Here is a 19058-nt window from a genome sequence, read left to right as displayed (position 1 = left end):
GAAATGTTCAATACCACTGTATGAAACAGAACAATAAATCCCAAATACACTTTATTACTGTTTTGCATAATGTTTTTTGTTAAGAAGTTAAAACCGGTCGTAATTCCCTCTCTAATATCTATTCTATATTTCTGACATTTTTTACAGTAAATGATTAATCTTGATGAAAATACTAGTTAGTTGCAGCCCCTACCTTGTAATATACAGTTGTCTGGTCTGAGCTTGCTCTGAGCCTGCCTAGTTTTCTATTGGGTTCATGAGAGCCAAGAGACTCAACCACATAGTTTGAACTCAACCGTAGATCTAAAACAACAATGAACAGAAAGAGGTAAAGATGTGATCATTGTCGATAACATCTACAATGTACTGCTTAATGCAGGTTCAAGTGCACAACTTTCAAACTGTACCTGATCCCCTCTTACACAACACAATTATTCACCCCTCTGTCCGTCAGCGTCACCATGACGCTCGCAAACACTGATGCTACTCAAAGATCAGTAACAAGGCAGCACAAAGCTGGAACAAAGCCTGGAGCTTGAGGAGGCATGGTATTCTGCAGGACAGAAACACAAAGCCAGTGTGATGTAGCTCCGAACAGAGACAATAGAGGTGAACGCAGTGTGACTAATCAGAGGGGAGGAATCAGTGGTTTGAAACAATCACACTGGCTTAGCAGAGCATTTGAATTCAATATGCTTCTTTCCACATGAGCACGGAGGCTAGAGGCTTCGTTTCACCTCAAATGACCTCAAACATGAACGAAGGAAAATGTACCAGAGCAGCTCAGTCTGCCTGGTCGGTACTGACGCTGCACATGACACTAAGGCATCTTTTCATAGTGTGGCAGAGGGAAGAGGGGGAAGAAAAACTGATGGGAGCTTTCTGCCAAAAAAAACCCCACTTCCTCAGTCCATCCACTGCTACACTTTATCTTTTCCCCAACAGATGCTTTGCTTCTCACCTGCAGCGTTCTGCCTGCAACAACAGCTGTCCGAGAACACAAACATAACTCGTACTAGATCAAAATCTATTTAAATGTTGATTTCATGTCATCTTAAAGTGAATATCTTTGGGTTGTGGAAGGACAAAACAAGACATTTAGATGACTTTACCTTGAACTTTTTCCACTATGTTTTTACATTTTATAGACCAAACGATTAATTGAGAAAATAATTGGCAGATTAATCGATAATGAGAAATAATCGTTAGTTGCAGCTCTACTGTATAATGAAACTGTATACAAGTCCTGTCGCAGTACATTTGAGAAAACTAACATTGCTGACTTTAATTCTCTGTTTTGTGTTGAAACAAATGAAAAGGCTATGCAGTGGGGGGTGGGGGAGGGAACCTGAGCAGATTGTACTTGTGTGGCTGTGAGGATAAAGTGTTCGTAGCATGACTCACAACCCCCACACATTGGACCAAAATCCTTCCCTTGAGAACAAATAGTTCTGGCTTCGCACAAGCCTATAGCCTCGTGTCTTGTGGAGGTCTTAAAAAATATGACAATATTTACGGAGTAGATTTGTGGCTACTATCACTAGAGGATGCTCCCCGGTGACAGTGGAGCAATACTAACACAGCACTCCTGCCATCTCAACAAGAGGTATACCTTTTATAATGCTGCCGAGACAAATTGACAGCTTTCGTACAATTTTCCCAACAAAGCGATTGATAGTTTTCAGCTGAAAGTCCAATCGGAACACAAAATCAATAGCGTCCAGAAAACAAGCTGAACAACACATGCCACCAAGATTATGTTTTTTAACGACAGAAAATCGTGAAAAATGCCGATCGCAAGTTTCAGGAGCCCATGGGAACATCTTCATGATGACTATATTTTGCTGGACGATATATTGTAACTGACATAATTGCGATAAACGATATTGGCATTTTAAGTATTTAATATGATAGCATAATAATGCAAATACACCCTTTAACGTGAAAAGAAATGTGATATTCTTAATAAATAACGCAGAAATAAATGTAAACACGCAACCAAAACAATAAATAAAAATCGACTCTCTGGCTCCGTTAACAAAAATGTGCAATGTCTGCACAATGCCTCATAAGTCTCATAATGGTAGAGAAAACCCTGCTGCTAAAATGTTGTGACGTTCTTATGTAAACAAACAGAACGCAAACAACCAGCAATATCAAGGTCCAAAGAAGGATTGAGGTCATCTCCATACATCATACAATAAGTCGACATCGTCAAAAGGATCGAAGTCATGTCCACGTGTTGTACGACAAGTGGATTTTGACAGACCTAGTTTTTAACCAACCAACTGCTCAAAGATTGGTCAAAGCAGCAAATCTTCACACTTGAGAAGCCGGAACAAGCTAATGATTGACATTATGCTTGATAAATGACTTTTCATATATTACACACATTAAATAAATCAATGAACTTTGTTCAGTTTTGATGGAACTTTGTATTTAATCCACTGAATTAACCAAAAATGAACATTTCCCTTGGGTTATTTTATTCATATGCAGAACACATACACAGAACAAATGGCACAAAAACCTAATCAATTGACCAGAATGATCTCCATGTGATAATCCACTCCTACCATCAAAACACAACCTCAAGCCAGCCTCGCCCTGACTCTCGAGCATCATTCGACAAACAGAGCCCGCAGCACTGTTGGGATTACAACGCTTGGCTGAATACACTCCTGAACAAACATACAGATGGTGCGTGTTCAGCAACCACAACAAGGAAAACGCACAACGAGGAAACACAGTTTACCCACACCGTCAGTGGGTAACGAGCACATCTCCTTGCAGCATCGAAAACTTCAACAAACCAAATCCAGAGGGACGTTTTATTTGACACTTCAATCCCACACTCAACAAGGAATGTACCTTTGTTATATGAATTATCTGATGTGACATATCATTACAGAGCCAGGTATAGTGGCAGCCACTCAGCAACACAGTATGGACGGACACACACACACACACACACACACACACACACACACACACACACACACACACACACACACACACACACACACACACACACACACACACACACACACACACACACACACACACACACACACACACACACACACACACACACACACACACACACACACACACACACACACACACACACACACACACACACACACACACACACACACACACACACACACACACACACACACACACACACACACACACTACCAGTGTGAGTCATCCAAAAATTACATTCAGTATCTCTCGTTGCAGCAGCAGAAGAGGAGTGGGGTTATGGCTTTTGTGATCTATTGTTGATTTTGAGTTATTGTATTCTGACAGCTTATACAAACAAAGAAAACAAACAGCACGCGGAGCTGCTGGAAAATATAGTCATTGTTTGTATAACCACCTGGGAGTAATTCAACTTCACTGTTCTCCTGCTTGTAACAAACTACAGCAGCTTCCCTGTGTGTGTCTTGCTCAATGGTAGCGGTTGAGAAGAATTATTCAAATATCATATCTATTACAAATTCCTAAAAAAGGTTTTGATGGATTGATTTGTTTTTTGATAAATCAGAGGCTACCACTTTAAGATCTGGTTACCTAGGCATGACTTATTTCATTTCAACTGCCCTAAATGTTTAATCATCACACATGGCCATATTAATTCCACCCAATCCTGCAAATAAGATAGCATTTAACTTGTAGGTGGCGCTGGAGCAAGAATGTAATTTAAAAATGGCCATAACTCCTTCATGACTGATTTAAATGCAATTTCATACTGTTAAAAAAAAAAAAAAAAACATGTCCCATATCAGCCAATGAGCATGAGGTGTATTTTGATGCAGACCCGGATCTACAGTTATTGCAGGTTTAAAAATGTACAAACATATTCTAGCAAGTTAAATGTATACAAAGCAAAAGTGGCAGAGGTATGCAAACTCAGTACTTTTTGCTTGACTGCTTCATTTGAATATTATACTCTGTAATTGATGTTCTGATACCCATCTTCTTACCTTCTCTCCTCAGTGGAGAAATATACTTGACTGTTATCTAATGGGAGCTGGCACCTCTGGGCCTCTTCATCTTCCACTTCTTTAATGAATTAATAAAGACCTGTTAGTTTCTCTAAACACAGGCGCACACAGAGCCCAGCTCCCTCATAGGATTGGCTCACAAACAGCCTGGGGGCCCCAACCACTGCAGCACCGATTGCCACACCAGCAAGCATCGGCCTCCTACAATCAGCACCGAGCAGCGGGTCAAGCTGGCAGCTGCTTCTCCTCACTCATGCTGACTCCATAATGATGCAGCCTGCTGATGACAGGAAGAAACCCCACTGCTGCATTTCTGCATGATGGCATTTTCATACTCAACCCCTAGTGTTCTCTTTCTAAGACACTGCAACTAATGGTCATGTTTTTGTATCGATTAATCTGGATTTTATTTTTTCAATAGGTCAGAAAATAGAGCGAAAATGTCCATCATATATTAACAGAGCACGAGGTTGCATCTCCAAAAAGCAGTCCAGAAGCCAGAGATACTCGATATATAATGATATACAAGAGGGGAGCAGCATTGGAGAAGCTGGAAACTGAACGTTTGTGATTTTGTTCTTAATAAATGACAAATTGATTCATTAAGTATCATTAAACTTTTGCCAATCAACTAATTGACTAATTACTTTGCTACTTTTCAAACAAAAACTGCCTCTTTATACAGAACGGTACCCATTCGCATTAATGTAGATTCTGTCCATCTTTCTCTCTTCCCTCAATATCTTCCTCCTCCTCCTCCTCCTCCTCCTCCTCCTCCTCCTCCTCTTTTCTGTACTTTCTCTTCAGCTCAGGCCATTACTGATCCAAAGAAACCTCCCACAGGTCACAACAAGAGGTGCTTACTCCTTGTGCACCATTGATCCCTAATAAGAGCCTTTTCAATGAAAGAGCGAGTGTGTACGTGTTGTGCTTTCATGTAGCTTGAAGTCAGCCACAATCTGAAATGACTCCAGTCATTTCCATAGGCTAAATTCTCATGTCAAGTTACACCATCCAGCCTCGGCCACACTAGGAAGTATGAACTCTGGCTGACCCGACCGTCGTCAAATGCATCTTTGGCTCAGTACTCACACATGCCCTTCTTCTTCTTCTCCAGAGTTTCTTCACATAAAAGGAAAACCCTTGTAGTTCTTCCACTGCCTGAAATCTACCTCACCTGGAGAGATCCCCTGAGTGCAATGAAACTGAAGAGTAACACCTCTCTACCACCACCACCACCATCTCCCCCACCTGCCTCTGCTGAAGAGGAGCTTTGTTGTCGAAATAACAACGGACATCCTGAGCGTTTGTCACCTTTCGCCTCTCGAGTTTCAACGAGTGCAGGGTGGTCTGTTCATCACACCTATGATGTTGACCAGTGAGAGTTTAATTGTCTCCTTCCTCTGACCCGAGTCACTGCATCTGTACACTTATTGAACTATTTAACCTTGTGGTCCAGGGGACTTCTGCCGAAGCACATACAGTTCACTTTCAGCATTGCAACTATTCAAATCTCCTTTCTTGCTCATTTCTTTTCACATAAAGTCATTAAGAACATTAAAAGACCCAAAATGAAGATTGTTGGGTCCAATGTGGACATATTTTTTAGATCCCCAACCTCTATAGATAGGGCTCTGCTCTGCGCTCACTCACACAGGTAACTTCTAGTTCAGCTGCTTCTAGTAGAATTTCCCACCGATGATGGTGGTGGCAGCTTCTCCTCTGCAATGTGTCGTGCAACGTGAGCTGAACTGCCCAGGGGCAAACTGTCAGTTTGAGGGTTTGGTCACAGCTAGGTGAAATTGACATAGCTGACTTGTACCATTATTGCAAAAATAGCATTGTAATAACCAGAGTTGGAGGGAAGGTTGGATGCTTTCAGAGTGGTTTCACTAGGGCTAAAACAATAAGTCCATACACTGCAAAGTAATCAATTACATTTAAATATAAATTGATTCTTTTGCTGTTTTTGACTAAAGAACTCGATTTGAAGACATCACTTTTGGCTCTAATATTTTGAAACAGACTTCCTTAATATTTCTGATATGTTATAGCCTAGATGTAAGCAATCCATTAACCTTTAAGGATCAGCTGCCTTTGTAAAGTAACATCAGTCTCTGTGAACTAGATTTACTATCAACCGGTCAGGCTGCTCAAAGTGATCCAGCATCTTTTTGAGGAAAAGCAAGAATAAAAGCTTTCTTGGTGTCTTTTGGTGAATGGAGATCGTGTCTTCATCATTAAATCACTTCATTACAGAACAGGCAGTTGTGATGAGACAGTGGATAAACCAGCAGTGGAGTCAGCGGAGTCAAAGTTATCTGTGGTCTGTCCTCTAAAGCCCTGCACCGGTGCAGCAGGTGTCCCTCCGCGGCAGGAGGGCGCGTGGTCAGCGGCAGAGAAACAAACAAGCAAACATTCCGACTTACCTTGTAGACATTCTCCGTTATACGGTGCACCTCGTCGGTCCGGGACATCCTTGTTGGAGTGTCAGTCAGAACCATAGACTAAAGATTTCCTTTAGGTGAGGTTGGGATGATTTTCCGAGCTGTGACGGGAGAAATAACACAACTGTTCGCGGGGAATTACGGCTCTTGTCTTGCCGGTGACAAAGAGACAAGCTCGGCTGGCCGTGGGATCCCTGCTTTTATAGGAAAGTCCTCCGCTGCGCCCACACCGGCCCCCCACGCAGTCAGTCAGTCGGTGCCTCTCGGTTGGAGCGCAGAGGCGGACTCACTTCGAGAGGGGCGGTGCTGCCTTCAAGTGCGGTGGGAAATAATGAAGCATACGGCCTGAACAGTAGTCTATCCTGGTGAAAAGATTTAATAAATTATGTTACACATTTTAAATGCTCGTACAATAATACACGAACCTAAAAAGTAATAATTCACTAGAGGTTTATTCCTCAAGAAAGCAGTCATGATAATAATAATAATAATAATAATAATAATAATAATAATAATAATAATAATAATAACAATAATAATAATAATAATAATAATAATAATATTTATAAAGTGCTTATCAAAACATCCTCACTCTAACCTTAAGCAAACAGTTAACATATTGTGATAAATACAATAAAAGATAATGAAACAACAATACAATCAATAAAAAGCAAGAATAAAATAGTGAGTTTTTAAAAGTGACTTAAAAGAGGACCGTGCCTATCAAACCACTCCATTCCTCCCACTCTCTGTAAAATATGTACAGTGTTTGGTGTTGTGGGGGACATTTATTTAAACACACTTCAAATTAGCAATTTGCAACATAGGTTAAATATTTTAATAATGAAGGCCTTGAAACTGGAATTTGACACAGGGGCCCTCTTTGAGACAGGACCTTAAGATCAGGTAATAAATCAGGGCCCAACTTAAGATCCCTATCATGTTGATACGTTTATATTGTGCTTCAGTAATTAACATTAACAGATTCAGACTGGAGCTTGGGGAAGGCCTTGGATTTCTGGGACCTTGTGGCAGTCGCCCGTGTTGCCATTTTTTTTATGGCAGACAACTTTTTGGCATCTTCTCAAATTATCTGCAGGGCAAGAGTTTTGCCAAACTGCCAACGACTTTCAGTCAAGTAGAGAAGACTTTCTCCAAAAAGCATTTATCACTCATTTTTCCCCTAATAATCTCATTAAAACATAAATTATGTATTCTAGTCTTCTTTCTGCTTCTCGTGTTATTACTACTAATTAACCCTAACTAACCCCAACTAAAAGCATCAGAAAGTGCTACACTGGGACTTTACGGTGAGTACGTGAATGCACCATATCATCTAAAAAAGCCTCGCCTCCTCCGCTGTGTCACACGCTGCCCACACCGCCGCCTCTGCAGACCTGACATAGCATCTCCATACAGAAACTAGAAATGTCACATTTATTTAATAGCATTATATCTACTCAAACATCAAATCACTGTTGTATGTTTATTATAGTCCTTTATGCATTTGCAGTATCTGTGGTTGGCTTTAGGCTGTAGAGTATTTATTATGTATTATTTAATAACATGGATGCTGAGATACTGTCCACCTATGCACCATAATATACCTGGAGGTGAGCGCTTAACTGTTGTTCATGTATTTATTTACTAAGCTCTATATGTGTGTGGCTCCACTCCTTTTGGCTGAGTGGGCTCTGGTTGGTATGAGTGGGATGGAGCCACATTTTCTTGGATTACAAACCCTTGCATGGTGGGTTGGGAAATCCCACACATTGTAGCGCATCACGATCTGAAGGGCTTTTAATGAGAAGTCATGAAAAAGCAGAGACAAAGCAGAAGAAAACAGAAGACCAGCAGTGTGAAAGGACAGTCGCGCCTTTTCTCTTCTGCAACAGAATATTTTAGTCTGATGAAATATGAGATATTTTAGGGGCCGCTGGTAGCCTGGATAATAAAGTGGAGCCTCAACTCACTTCCAGAACAGACCCTATTTTGGAGAGACCAAACAGCTGACACAGTGGAAATCAATCAGGCATGTTTGATCTTCACCAGAGCAAAGCTTCCCAGTGTCAGCAAGGCTATTGATTATTTCACTGTGAGAATTCAATCCCTGCAATTAGTTTCCATAATCGAATGTAGGTTTCCATTATGTTTGCTGATTGCAAGTCCATCTTGAAGTCTAATCATACACAAACAAATTAAGATAATGGTCGTTAATCACGGTTTGTTCAAGTAATAAGCAGAGCTGTCGACTTTAGTCAGGCATAAAGTCACAACGATGAGGACTTGAGATTTGAGTTGAGGCGAGAAAACCCAAACATGTTACCGGGACAAATCTAGAAACAATGGAAATATAGATAAAACAGCAACATATATTGAATATATAGGGCTGTGCAATACAGTGATTTGGTTTCAGTTATGTAAAAACACAATCAACACAGATTTAAAAGGAAAAGGTTTGAATCCTGTGTCATTTTAATGGTCAGCATTGAGAGATTTGAAAGACTAAGGAGATATGCTTGTTGGCCTTTTTGCCAATAGCTAGATGAGAAGATTGATATCACTCTCACTAAATATGAAGCTACAGCCAGTTAGCTTAGCTTAGCACAAAGACCAGGATACCTGAAGCAACTAGATGTACCATGTTAAAGCTGGAGTGCGAGTGTGTTTGTGACTGCGTATGGATCCATAATGTGCCCGTCAGTGAATATGAGTGAGTGAACTTGTTTGTTCCTCCACGATTTTATTATGATTGTTGGAGTGCATTTCGGATGAATCAGAAAAGGCGCAGAGCGCTTAGTCAGAGGAGAGAGCTCAAGGCTGTTTTCTATTAGCTTTGTTTTTCAGCCTCAGATGAAGAGCAGCTCACAGCCTCTTCTCTAAACTCTAGCTCATCCACAGACCCAAACATGCTTCTGTTCTGGGGACGTGACCAGGATTCTACCGTACAGCACAGCAATAACATAATGCACAGCCCACTGTGCAGGTAGACAGGTAGATTCTTCCTGGAAACATTATGACTATATTCTTATTAACTTTTAAACTGTAATCTCGTAATAATACAACTTTTTTTCTCAAATTATTACAACATTATTTTCGTCTTCTGAAACCCATGAGCTATTAACGTGCAGGGTTTTATAAATGATATAAAACAAATGAATTTATCATTGAATAAATATTTGAAAGCATATTTTTATATCTTGAATTGTCAAAATATGAATTTTTTGTTTTCTTTTACATAAATAATGACATTTCCATCATAAATTGGTGCATACAAATTCACCAAAATGCAGAAAATTAAGTGTTTGATGCTCAAATGTTCTTGGGGGAGAACCCCAACCAATGGTACCAGAAGAGGTGCCCTTGAGCAAGGCACTGGACCTCCACACTGCTCCCCGGGCGCCGTATAGTAGCTGCCCACTGCTCCTAACCCTAGGATGGGTTAAATGCATCTATATACAGCGCTTACCCAATCTTTACAACACATGTCAGCATTCACACATTCATACAGTCAGAGGCCACAAGGTGCCACATGCTCATCAGGAGTGTTAAACAGACATTTGGCATTGCCATAGCTTGGCTTTTGCTGAAACAACACACACCTTACTTATGACATGAAAGTAAAAACATTCTGGTATCAAGTAAATTGTACACTTGAAAGACTTGGACTTGACATTAGACTTGCTATTAGAAGATTTGAGCCTTGACATGATGTTGTATATCAGTTGTCTCAAATGATGTGAGATTTGAATTGGCTCTGCGCCGTGACTTAACACCATTCTGCCTGTGTGCATGTATTCACTACACAATGTGGGAGTAGTCAGGTAGGCAAGTATCAAGGTGGGCAGGACACACACACACACAATCACCTACATACTTTAAGCATCCATTGAGCAGCTTTTGATCTCCCCTTCATGACCATCCTACTCACCATCGTCCTCTTTATCTCGATTCAGATCCACGTCGGTGACTCATAAGCGCGGCGCTCTGGTTCCTGTCTGTGCGTCGCCCACTCCCACACAGCACCGATGGGCTTGTTGTGTAGTGTCGGCTGCAGATTGGAGCCAGTCCATTCAAAGAGAGTACATCAGTGTGAAGAGTTCAGTCCCATTTCAGGCTCTCAGTAGAAAGGAACAATGGAACATCGATACACAGGCTTTGTGTAATGAAAATACTTCAAGGCTATAGATAGGAGCATTTAAGGCCTTGCTTTTATTTTGAAAAGGTCTAGCTGATGTTTTTGTTCAGTAGAAACAGTTCAATAAGCTTTAATTTTAAGATCACGGTAACGCAGCCAATAAGATTCATGTAACATACGTTTATTGTAATTTATTAAAAATGTATATACAATATAGAAATCCTCCACCAGACTCTCCAACCACAACAAACAACACAATAATACCACAGTATGCTCGTTTATGTCTTTTCAGAGAAACACTTTAGTGGGTAAAACTTTAAGGAGGTCCCTCTTAAATGTAACTGTTTCATAAGTAGATGACTCAGATGTGATATCATATATATTTCATGAACAAGCTTAAAGGACCCTCGCTCCACGTGGAAACATTAAAGGCTGCATCTAGAGCCAGTTAGGTTTGTTCATTCTGGGCCACTGTAGAAACATGGCGGTGCAGCATGGTTTAAGCCTGGAGACCCGCTGCCCTTGTAGATATGAAGGGCTCATTGTAATGAAAACACGACTCTTAGTTTCAGGGGATTGTACACTAATTACATTAGATTAGTGATTCCAAAACCAGTGCTGCTGTAACAGCATTTACTCGTGTTTCTTTCCACCAAATGTTGAACCTGCAGCAGAATCTTTCTCCCCTTCAGACTACAGAGCATCAGAGACACAACTCTGATGTAGGTGATAAGTTCCATTTCATCCCAGTGAGTGACCAGCAATCATGAGGTGTTACGGTAATTGATCTTAAAAGTCTTTATAAAAAGCTTTGTTATGATTATTATTATAAATCATAACACATATTTTTTTATGCTTATAACTATAATATACAGCCCTATAAGCAGATTATACAGTACTATAAGTATGTCTCTAATGCAGTATAGACATGAAAAGGGCTAATATTGCGTTTCCTGCCATACAGCACATGTACCAAACTCAAATCAAGTTACCTGCTCTCCACAACAGATGCTTCAGAAAAGATTTGTCGCCACCTTGTGTTTAACCGTGGAACATTTGAATTGTGACATGCAGTGTGGCAACAGAGAGAATGACAATAAAAAACACTTTTATTGTAAAAAGAATGTACAGAGAGAGAGAGAGGTACAACGACCGGTGTGGTGCTGCTGATGAAATGACGGCTGCATGGGACAGTATTAGTCATCAGTGTTTTGTTTGTCAGATTAAATGATTTACAGATTAGTTTGATGAATCTTCACAAGCTTAACCTTTACTAATGTAGGCCATCTTTCTTGCTGCAGTTTAACACATTCCTATACAAGTGAATCTGGGCACAGTAACATAATTACAGGCCCCTGCAATGATAATACTTCAGTGGGTATAGATGGTGGTTCTGTCAATTTATTACTTTGAAGAGATTAACAACTGTTGTCTGGGCTTCACAGGTAAACCCACAGACGATGTGATTAGCCCTTTCTCCAATGACACTGAACTAATCCACAAGGGGAGCAGAGAATTAGATTAGTTAAGCTGCTTGAAAGGGGGTCAGGCTGAGGGAGGAATAAGTGAAACAGATGCTTATGCAAATGTTCCGGTACTTTAGGAAAACTTCCAGGTGGGTCGACTGAGGCGGAGGAGATAATACTACAGAGCAGGCGTTTTGTATTTGTTGCGTCTGCCTTAAAATGGTCCTACTGCTGTATAGCAATGCAGAGTTTTGGTTTTATTGCCCAGATTTTAAAATCCAACTGAAATCACACGTTGTTCCTTTTTGCAGTTAAAAATAATTTTACGTTAAAAAATAAATAAAAATACATTGTCTAAGTTTCTATTTTTTTCAATAAAAGCGAGAAAATAAATGTCTACTACTAACAGCATTCTGACAAATGGTTGCAGAGTTCGGTGGCGTCATCATGAAACCAAACAATATATGTATGAAATATACATTTCTCACTTTTGGTTTCCGATTGTGTCTTAATCGATTTACAGAGCAGACATGTACGATGTAGAAGACCAACAAAGGACTTTAATTTCAGTTGGATTTTCAGATCTCCATCATTCGAAGAGAGTATTTCTTTGATAGAAAGTAGTCCCAATAAAAACTGTTCCCAGCATGCTCTCTGTTTTCTGGAAAGACGTGTTGCTGCTGAGTAAAAAAATAAGAAGTCATTTTTCAATTTCTTGAGTGTCAGAAATTAAATTCCGCTCACCTTCATTTTACAGCAGAAATCTCAAAGAAGGATATGTCAAAGGCCTTTGAGTAATTTGGGTGAATTGATCCTTTATAGACTAAGAGAGCATTTGATGAATTATAAGAACACATGCAAATTAAGTGAAGTCATCGTATGCAAAGTGATTGACTAATCAAACAAAGGTTAGGCACAGTTATCTGATCTCACAGGTCTTCACGGTTCAAATCAGCGTTTCTCCAGTGAACCGGTCCCGGCTGCCTTCATGTGTCGACGTTCAGCAGCCGGAGGACAAACGGCGGCTGGGAGATATTATAGAGGAAGCTCAGTATCTGAGAGAGGCTGCTGTCACTTCATCACAGGCCTCTGGAGGAGAGAGAGAGAGCGTTCTCCAGCAGATGTCTGTGTGGCTGTGGGTTAATATGGAAGTTGAGTGTTGTGGAGGAGACCCAGCAGCAGCAGGTCGGTCACGTTCCTATGCAGCGAGCATCTCTCGCTCTGGCTTCTTTCTGGGACGATCCCGCTCTGAAACCAAAACACATTCAGACTTACAAAGGGCGGTAAAGGTAGTGTATTAATCTTGCTGAGGAACTAGGTATGCTCCACTCTGACTTTTTCTTCACCGATACTCATTCCAACACCCTGTGTCAACAAACTTTTCTTTTCTCCATGACTTAACAGAGACGATGACGAGACGGCACCAACGTCACTAAACACCAACTGTGACGATGTCAACGTGCAATATTGTTGACGAAAAGACACGAGTCTATTAAGTGTTTGAAAAATAAAAACTTAACCGAAATCTCTTCATTTTCGTTGACAAAAAAGGAGACTAAATATTATATACTGGTTTTTTATCCATATCAGGACTACAGCGGCAGCACACAATGAGCTGAGTCAGGAGGACTCGGAGTAAGTGACTTACTGAAGAGAAGGTTAACAATGACAACGACAGGGTTTGGGGAAAAGAAAAGAAAAGATATTTGGGGTGGTGATGGTCTAGTGGTACGCCTTCCAAACAGAATACCAGATGGTTGTGAGTTCAATACCAGGAAGTGCCTCTGAGCAAGGTACTTAACCCTGAGCTGCTCCAGGGAGAATGTCCCTGTAGTTCTCTGTAAGTCGCTCTGGATAAGAGCTCTGGATAAGAGCGTCTGCTGAATGACCTGTAATGTAATGTAATATTTTTGCTCGACTAGATTGACTGAAATGTTCAATCTAATCTGATGACAACAAAAAAAGACTAAAATGTCAAGTTTTCATATAAAAAACACTTTTAATCAAAAAATGAGCAAAGACTTTGAAAAAAAACAAAAAAAATAAGACTAAATAAAAAATTGCTGACAAAATGAACAATGTACTTTGTCTGTCCACACGTTAATTTCATGCTTTTGCAGCTTTTCACCTGTCAATTATATTTACTTGAACTTTGTAGTTAAAAAGATGTCAGTCCTCCTTCTCTTCCAGAACGGCTCCACAGACAATGAATTGTGAAAGATGTTATCGATGACACTGAGCATCCAGGGGAATGTTCTGAGTATCTGGGTACATTTTATATTTCAGAACTGACAACACTACAATAGAAAAAAGCTCATGGGTGCAAAGAAAAACAAATTCTCAGAGGAGCAGCTACAGACTTTATACTTCATGACCTCAGTTTGAGACTTGATTCTCTGGCTTTGAGAGAGTAGCTCAAAATATTGCTTTACCTTTCCTAGGCCACGGAAATTACATTTTGGAATTCCTAATTTAGGTGGTGTTCCCCTTTAATGCAAAATGATTGAAGATTCAATTCTTTATGGTTGATTCCTGATAAATTGTTTGGTGAATAAGTAGATGCAGGTTATATTATAGTGCCTGTGTGGCGGTACTTTATTGCCCATGCACAACTTTTGGAAAGCATCGATAAGAGGAAGCAAAAGTCATGGAGGAACCAGTTCTCCTCGAAACACTGATTCTCAGCTTCTATCCCTCTGTAACACACACATCAGGTGAGCGTTGGGACTTCTGATGCCGCGCACAGATGCAGATACAAACAGCACTGAGCTGCTTTCTCAACCAATGGCGTACTTCTGTCTGTCCACAGGACATCTGAGGCTTCATCTAACAAACGGACCTTTTTTTACTCTAGTTACTATAAGTTTGATGTTAATACAATGTTATGTTAGTTCTGCTTCTTACCGCTCTCCTTTATCAAACTTTGCTTTTAAACATGTAATAAAATTGATTATGTCCCATGTTTTAAAGAGAATCAAACAGCATGTCGGTGCCGATACCCGATCCTCTTAAAAAGCTCAGTATTGAGTCGGGTGCTGATTGTTAGAGTTTCCTTTCACCATGAATAAAAACAAACCTGGTTTCTCCTCTGTGGCCTCTGGGACTTCTGGAAGCTCGTCTTCGGGAACCTCTGGAAGCTCGACGTCTCCCTGAGAGTGCAAACAGGACAGAGTCTGCACATGATGGAACACATCGAGCTACCCAAGTGTAAACATACACACAGTAATGCTGATTAGCCCAACCTGAGTTATGGCCTCCAGCTCAGCCAGTACAGCATCTTCATCTTCTTGTGAAAACGAGCCGGCCAGCATGTCGTCTATTTGCTGCGGAGAGACAACAAGACACACAAAGCTTTATATTTGTAGAGCACAGTTTAGATCAGAACATCTTTTAAGTCATTTAAACGCACAATATGTCATTTTCTGACACTAAAGGTGTCTCAATAAATAAAAAAAAAGACGTAGTTTGGTGGTGTCGTGAAGTAGCGTGGGATCATGGGTTTTGTTGTTTTCACCACCATTGCCGTCAGCTTCCCCAGGTTAGCATTTATTCATTTTTCAGGAGTTTTTTACTCTCCAAAACAAAAGGACCCGTGATTAAAACTGGTAAAAGCACTGAATAAAGCAGTTTCACAGTGTTTCTCCGATTGCCTCTGACGTTTGCTCGGCTTGTTTCTCTGATCATTTAAGATCCAGACGTCCGATGTCTAAAATCCTTCATCCAGTTAAAATATATAGTTAAAAAGGACCAAGATCTAAAAAGTGTATTGTGAAAGTGTGGCTTAAAACTGAATAAAAAATGACATTTATGACAGATACTGGCAGACAACCAGAACGCTGACGCATGCAAACAGGGTTTACGACGCCATCACAGGCGACCAACTGAAACAGACGTTACCTTGATAGAAATTAAAGCTTTCTCTAGGTTTGAAAATTGTTGGAAATATTTGGGATAATATAAGTACAAAACTTAACAAAATATAAAACATAGGTCAAGTTGTTTTTAGACATTTTAATGAGATAAAGTTACATATTATTAAAAAAGGTGCAGAAATATCAACGGGGGACTTACCCTTTGGTATTCTATGGCGTCTTCCGTTTCATCCATAATCCGCTCTACTTCTTCAACAGACATCACCTAACGTAGGAAAACAGCCAAGCAAAGCCCATCAATCAGCAGTGATTCAGGGAGAGGGTGTGATGCATCAGGCATGAGATTACATTGTTTCCTAAAGACACTCCTGGGACTCTTTACACCACCTACCTCGTGCATTTTTTTCAGACATTCATTTCCAACTTTCAACCCTTGAATGACTTTAGTTTCAATCTGGACGAACTCCAGGTCTTGAACCTAAAGCGTGAAGAAATGAGAGGAATTGTTAGTTTCACAAAAGCTCTGCCGCTACGTGCCGTGTGTCAATCAAATCCTCACCATGCGCTCCAGGTTTCCGATCTGGTTCTCTGTCTTGTCTAGAAGCTTATCCTGGTAACGCTTCTTTTTCAGCAAGAGGAGTGCTTTCCTGTATGAACACATGGCATTTTAGTCACTCTGAATAAAAGAACAGCATGTAATTAATTCACAATGAAGCTGGGACTAAGAGTGGTTAAATACAATAAATGGTTTGGTTAATACCAAACTGAAATCTGAAGTCAATTCCCTAGAAAAAAAGACATCATCTCTCAGACACATATGGAGAAAATCTCCCATCGAAGAAAACAAATAATAAAAGCTCGATTTAGTACATTTCACTATAAACTGAACTAATTATTTTCAAATAATTGCTTCAACATTTTGACTTGAAATCCAGCCTGTTTATTTCCACTACGGTTATGCTAAATGACAATAATCTCAAACACACAGATTGTTTTTTAAAGGATCTTGTCCCCTGAATATCTATAAAACAATTAGAATATGAATTAGAAACATTTTCTCCCAAAAACAATGATGTCTGATGTGAATAATAAAATCCACATTCAACATCAAAAAGACACAACCGGTCAGATAAAGTGTATAGTAGGTAGCATTGTCGATTGCCGTTTGTAAACACACAGCATTTAAAGTTGGCCCTCCCCGTGGCGAGTGGCGTTAGCGAGAACAAAGCAGTGATTCAGAGGAATAAAGAGTTATTTTCTGATTGTTTCCCTGTTGTTTTTAGGAAATGCTGTATACCTTTAACAACAGCTTCCTTATTCATTAGTGACCCACCCCTCTGTTTTCAATCATGCACTACACTATTACATTGTAATCTTTTTGTACACTCACTCTTTTTTGCCATTTTTCAGCAGCTGCTTGGCTAAAAGTCTCTCCTTCTCCAGCTGCAGGTTAATCCTCTTCTGATACTGCCTCAGCTTATCTCTTTGCTGTTTCAGTTGCTGCAATGAGAAAACCGATACAAGAGTACACAATGTATATGAACAAAGTTGTCATTTGCATATACTAAACTAACAACAAACTAACTCATTTATGTCACAGAGCAGCTTCGTTTGTGCTCTAAAACGACCTAACTGGGTTCAGATAATGTAGCTATCAGTGTCATTACAGTGTACATGCAGAGTAGCCCACCTGCAGCTCTGTCAAACTCTACAGCTGCAATCTGATATTTTGCAGTCAAACATACACACCCCGTAAAACAACAGTTATAAGATATTTTACTAAAAAAGCAAAGCCAGTCTTAACGTCAGACTCTTTTGATACAATCGGCACTCAAGTAGCTGAGCACCACTTTGATAAAGTAGTTAATACCTCAACTTCAGTTTTACTGTTTGCTACGGCTCTCAGTCGTGCACATTGAAGGCATAATAATAAAAGGGATTAAGTTAGTCAACACACCTACATATAAAAGAGTATATATTGTATTATATTATATTCGTGCCGAATTGAAGAGTTTTTTGCAGAGTGCTAAAATTATGAAGTTGTGTTGGATTAACTGGGTTTGTATGATTCCTGATACGCAAGGTTGGTAAATTACCACATTTTCTAAAGCAGTTTGGCGGAACTTGCTCTTGTTACGGGACAAAACGTGCAATAGCAAAGTTAACAGCTTAGTTAGCTAGCTAAAGTTAGCTAGCTGTGACACTCACCAAAATTGCTTTGTCTTGTTCTGTCACTCGGGTGTGTTTCTTTTTGCCAAAAAGATTTCCCATTCTGACACAGCATCCCAGCTACAATTCACTATCGGAAAGGAAATGTGAAACTGAGCTAATTTTAAACTATTTTTCTAACTTATAAGAGGCAGACTAGTAAAGCTTCTCCTCCAATATTTGTGTAGTCATCTGTTCTGGTGTCTACGCCCACATCAGGAAGGACGGAATCAGGGCAGGGACAAAAACTAGATAAATAACATCTCGAAAAGTCTCACAAATAACAAAAGAAAAGTGTCCTTAATCATCAAATTACGTGCCCACTGTGAATGAGGCCTCATTACGTCTGCATCAAAGAGTGGATTTAAATTAAAATCGGGTTTAAATTAAGTACAAACTGAGTATACTGTATGTATAATCACCATAGTAGAATCGTGAGTGGTTACCGTCCTCCAGTGGCCACAGAGGAGAACTGCAGCACAACATTAGTCAAACTAGGGTTAATGGAGATATAAAAGCATTCTGTGACTTCCGGTTATTACTTTCAAAATACTATTAAAATCATACATTTGCTGTGTCTCAATTCAGGGGCTGCAGGCTTCCGAGGCTGCAGTAGTACACCCGTGGCCAAATATACATTTTTACAAAGTCTGCTGCATCAGTTTTTATGATGGCAATTTGAATATACCGTCTCCTAAAGTTGATTCAACTGCGGAATCGGGGCACCACCAGGGCAGAGCTTGCTCAGGAATGAAAGGTGTGAGTGCATCTGCACGCACAGTGAGGCAAAGACTTTTGGAGGATGGCCTGAAAAAGGGCAGCAAAGAAGCCACTTCTCTCCAGGAAAAACAGGGACAGACTGATATTCTGCAAAAGGTTCAGGGATTGGACTGCTGAGGACTGGGGGAAAAGTC

General features: G+C 40.1%; 2 protein-coding genes across 8 annotated transcripts in view; both read right to left on the bottom strand.

Annotated features, from left to right (window-relative positions):
* baiap2b (BAR/IMD domain containing adaptor protein 2b) overlaps positions 1-6688 on the bottom strand; it is a 70626-nt gene extending 63938 nt beyond the window's left edge. For 3 of the 7 annotated variants that reach the window (XM_029455675.1, XM_029455677.1, XM_029455679.1), the window contains exon 1: positions 6443-6687. In XM_029455675.1, the coding sequence (XP_029311535.1) occupies positions 6443-6517 (75 nt within the window). In that variant the 5' untranslated portion in view covers positions 6518-6687. Of the gene's footprint in view, positions 1-6442 lie in introns of all 7 variants that reach the window. The other 4 variants (XM_029455674.1, XM_029455676.1, XM_029455678.1 and 1 more) reach the window with 2 other exon arrangements.
* Positions 6689-11689: 5001 nt separating this feature from the next.
* Positions 11690-18361, bottom strand: chmp6b (charged multivesicular body protein 6b). Its single transcript, XM_029455682.1, has 8 exons — positions 18145-18361; positions 17327-17436; positions 16496-16583; positions 16328-16414; positions 16136-16201; positions 15307-15387; positions 15141-15213; positions 11690-13312 (listed from the first exon to the last, which is right to left on the bottom strand). Exons 1-8 carry the CDS (start codon positions 18205-18207, stop codon positions 13263-13265), a joined length of 618 nt encoding a protein of 205 aa, XP_029311542.1. The 5' UTR covers positions 18208-18361; the 3' UTR covers positions 11690-13262.
* Between the last annotated feature and the right edge of the window lie 697 nt (positions 18362-19058).

The sequence above is a fragment of the Cottoperca gobio genome, chromosome 19 (assembly GCF_900634415.1).
Source record: "Cottoperca gobio chromosome 19, fCotGob3.1, whole genome shotgun sequence".
Lineage (NCBI taxonomy): Eukaryota > Metazoa > Chordata > Actinopteri > Perciformes > Bovichtidae > Cottoperca > Cottoperca gobio.
This window is presented reverse-complemented; position numbering and strand designations above follow the sequence as displayed.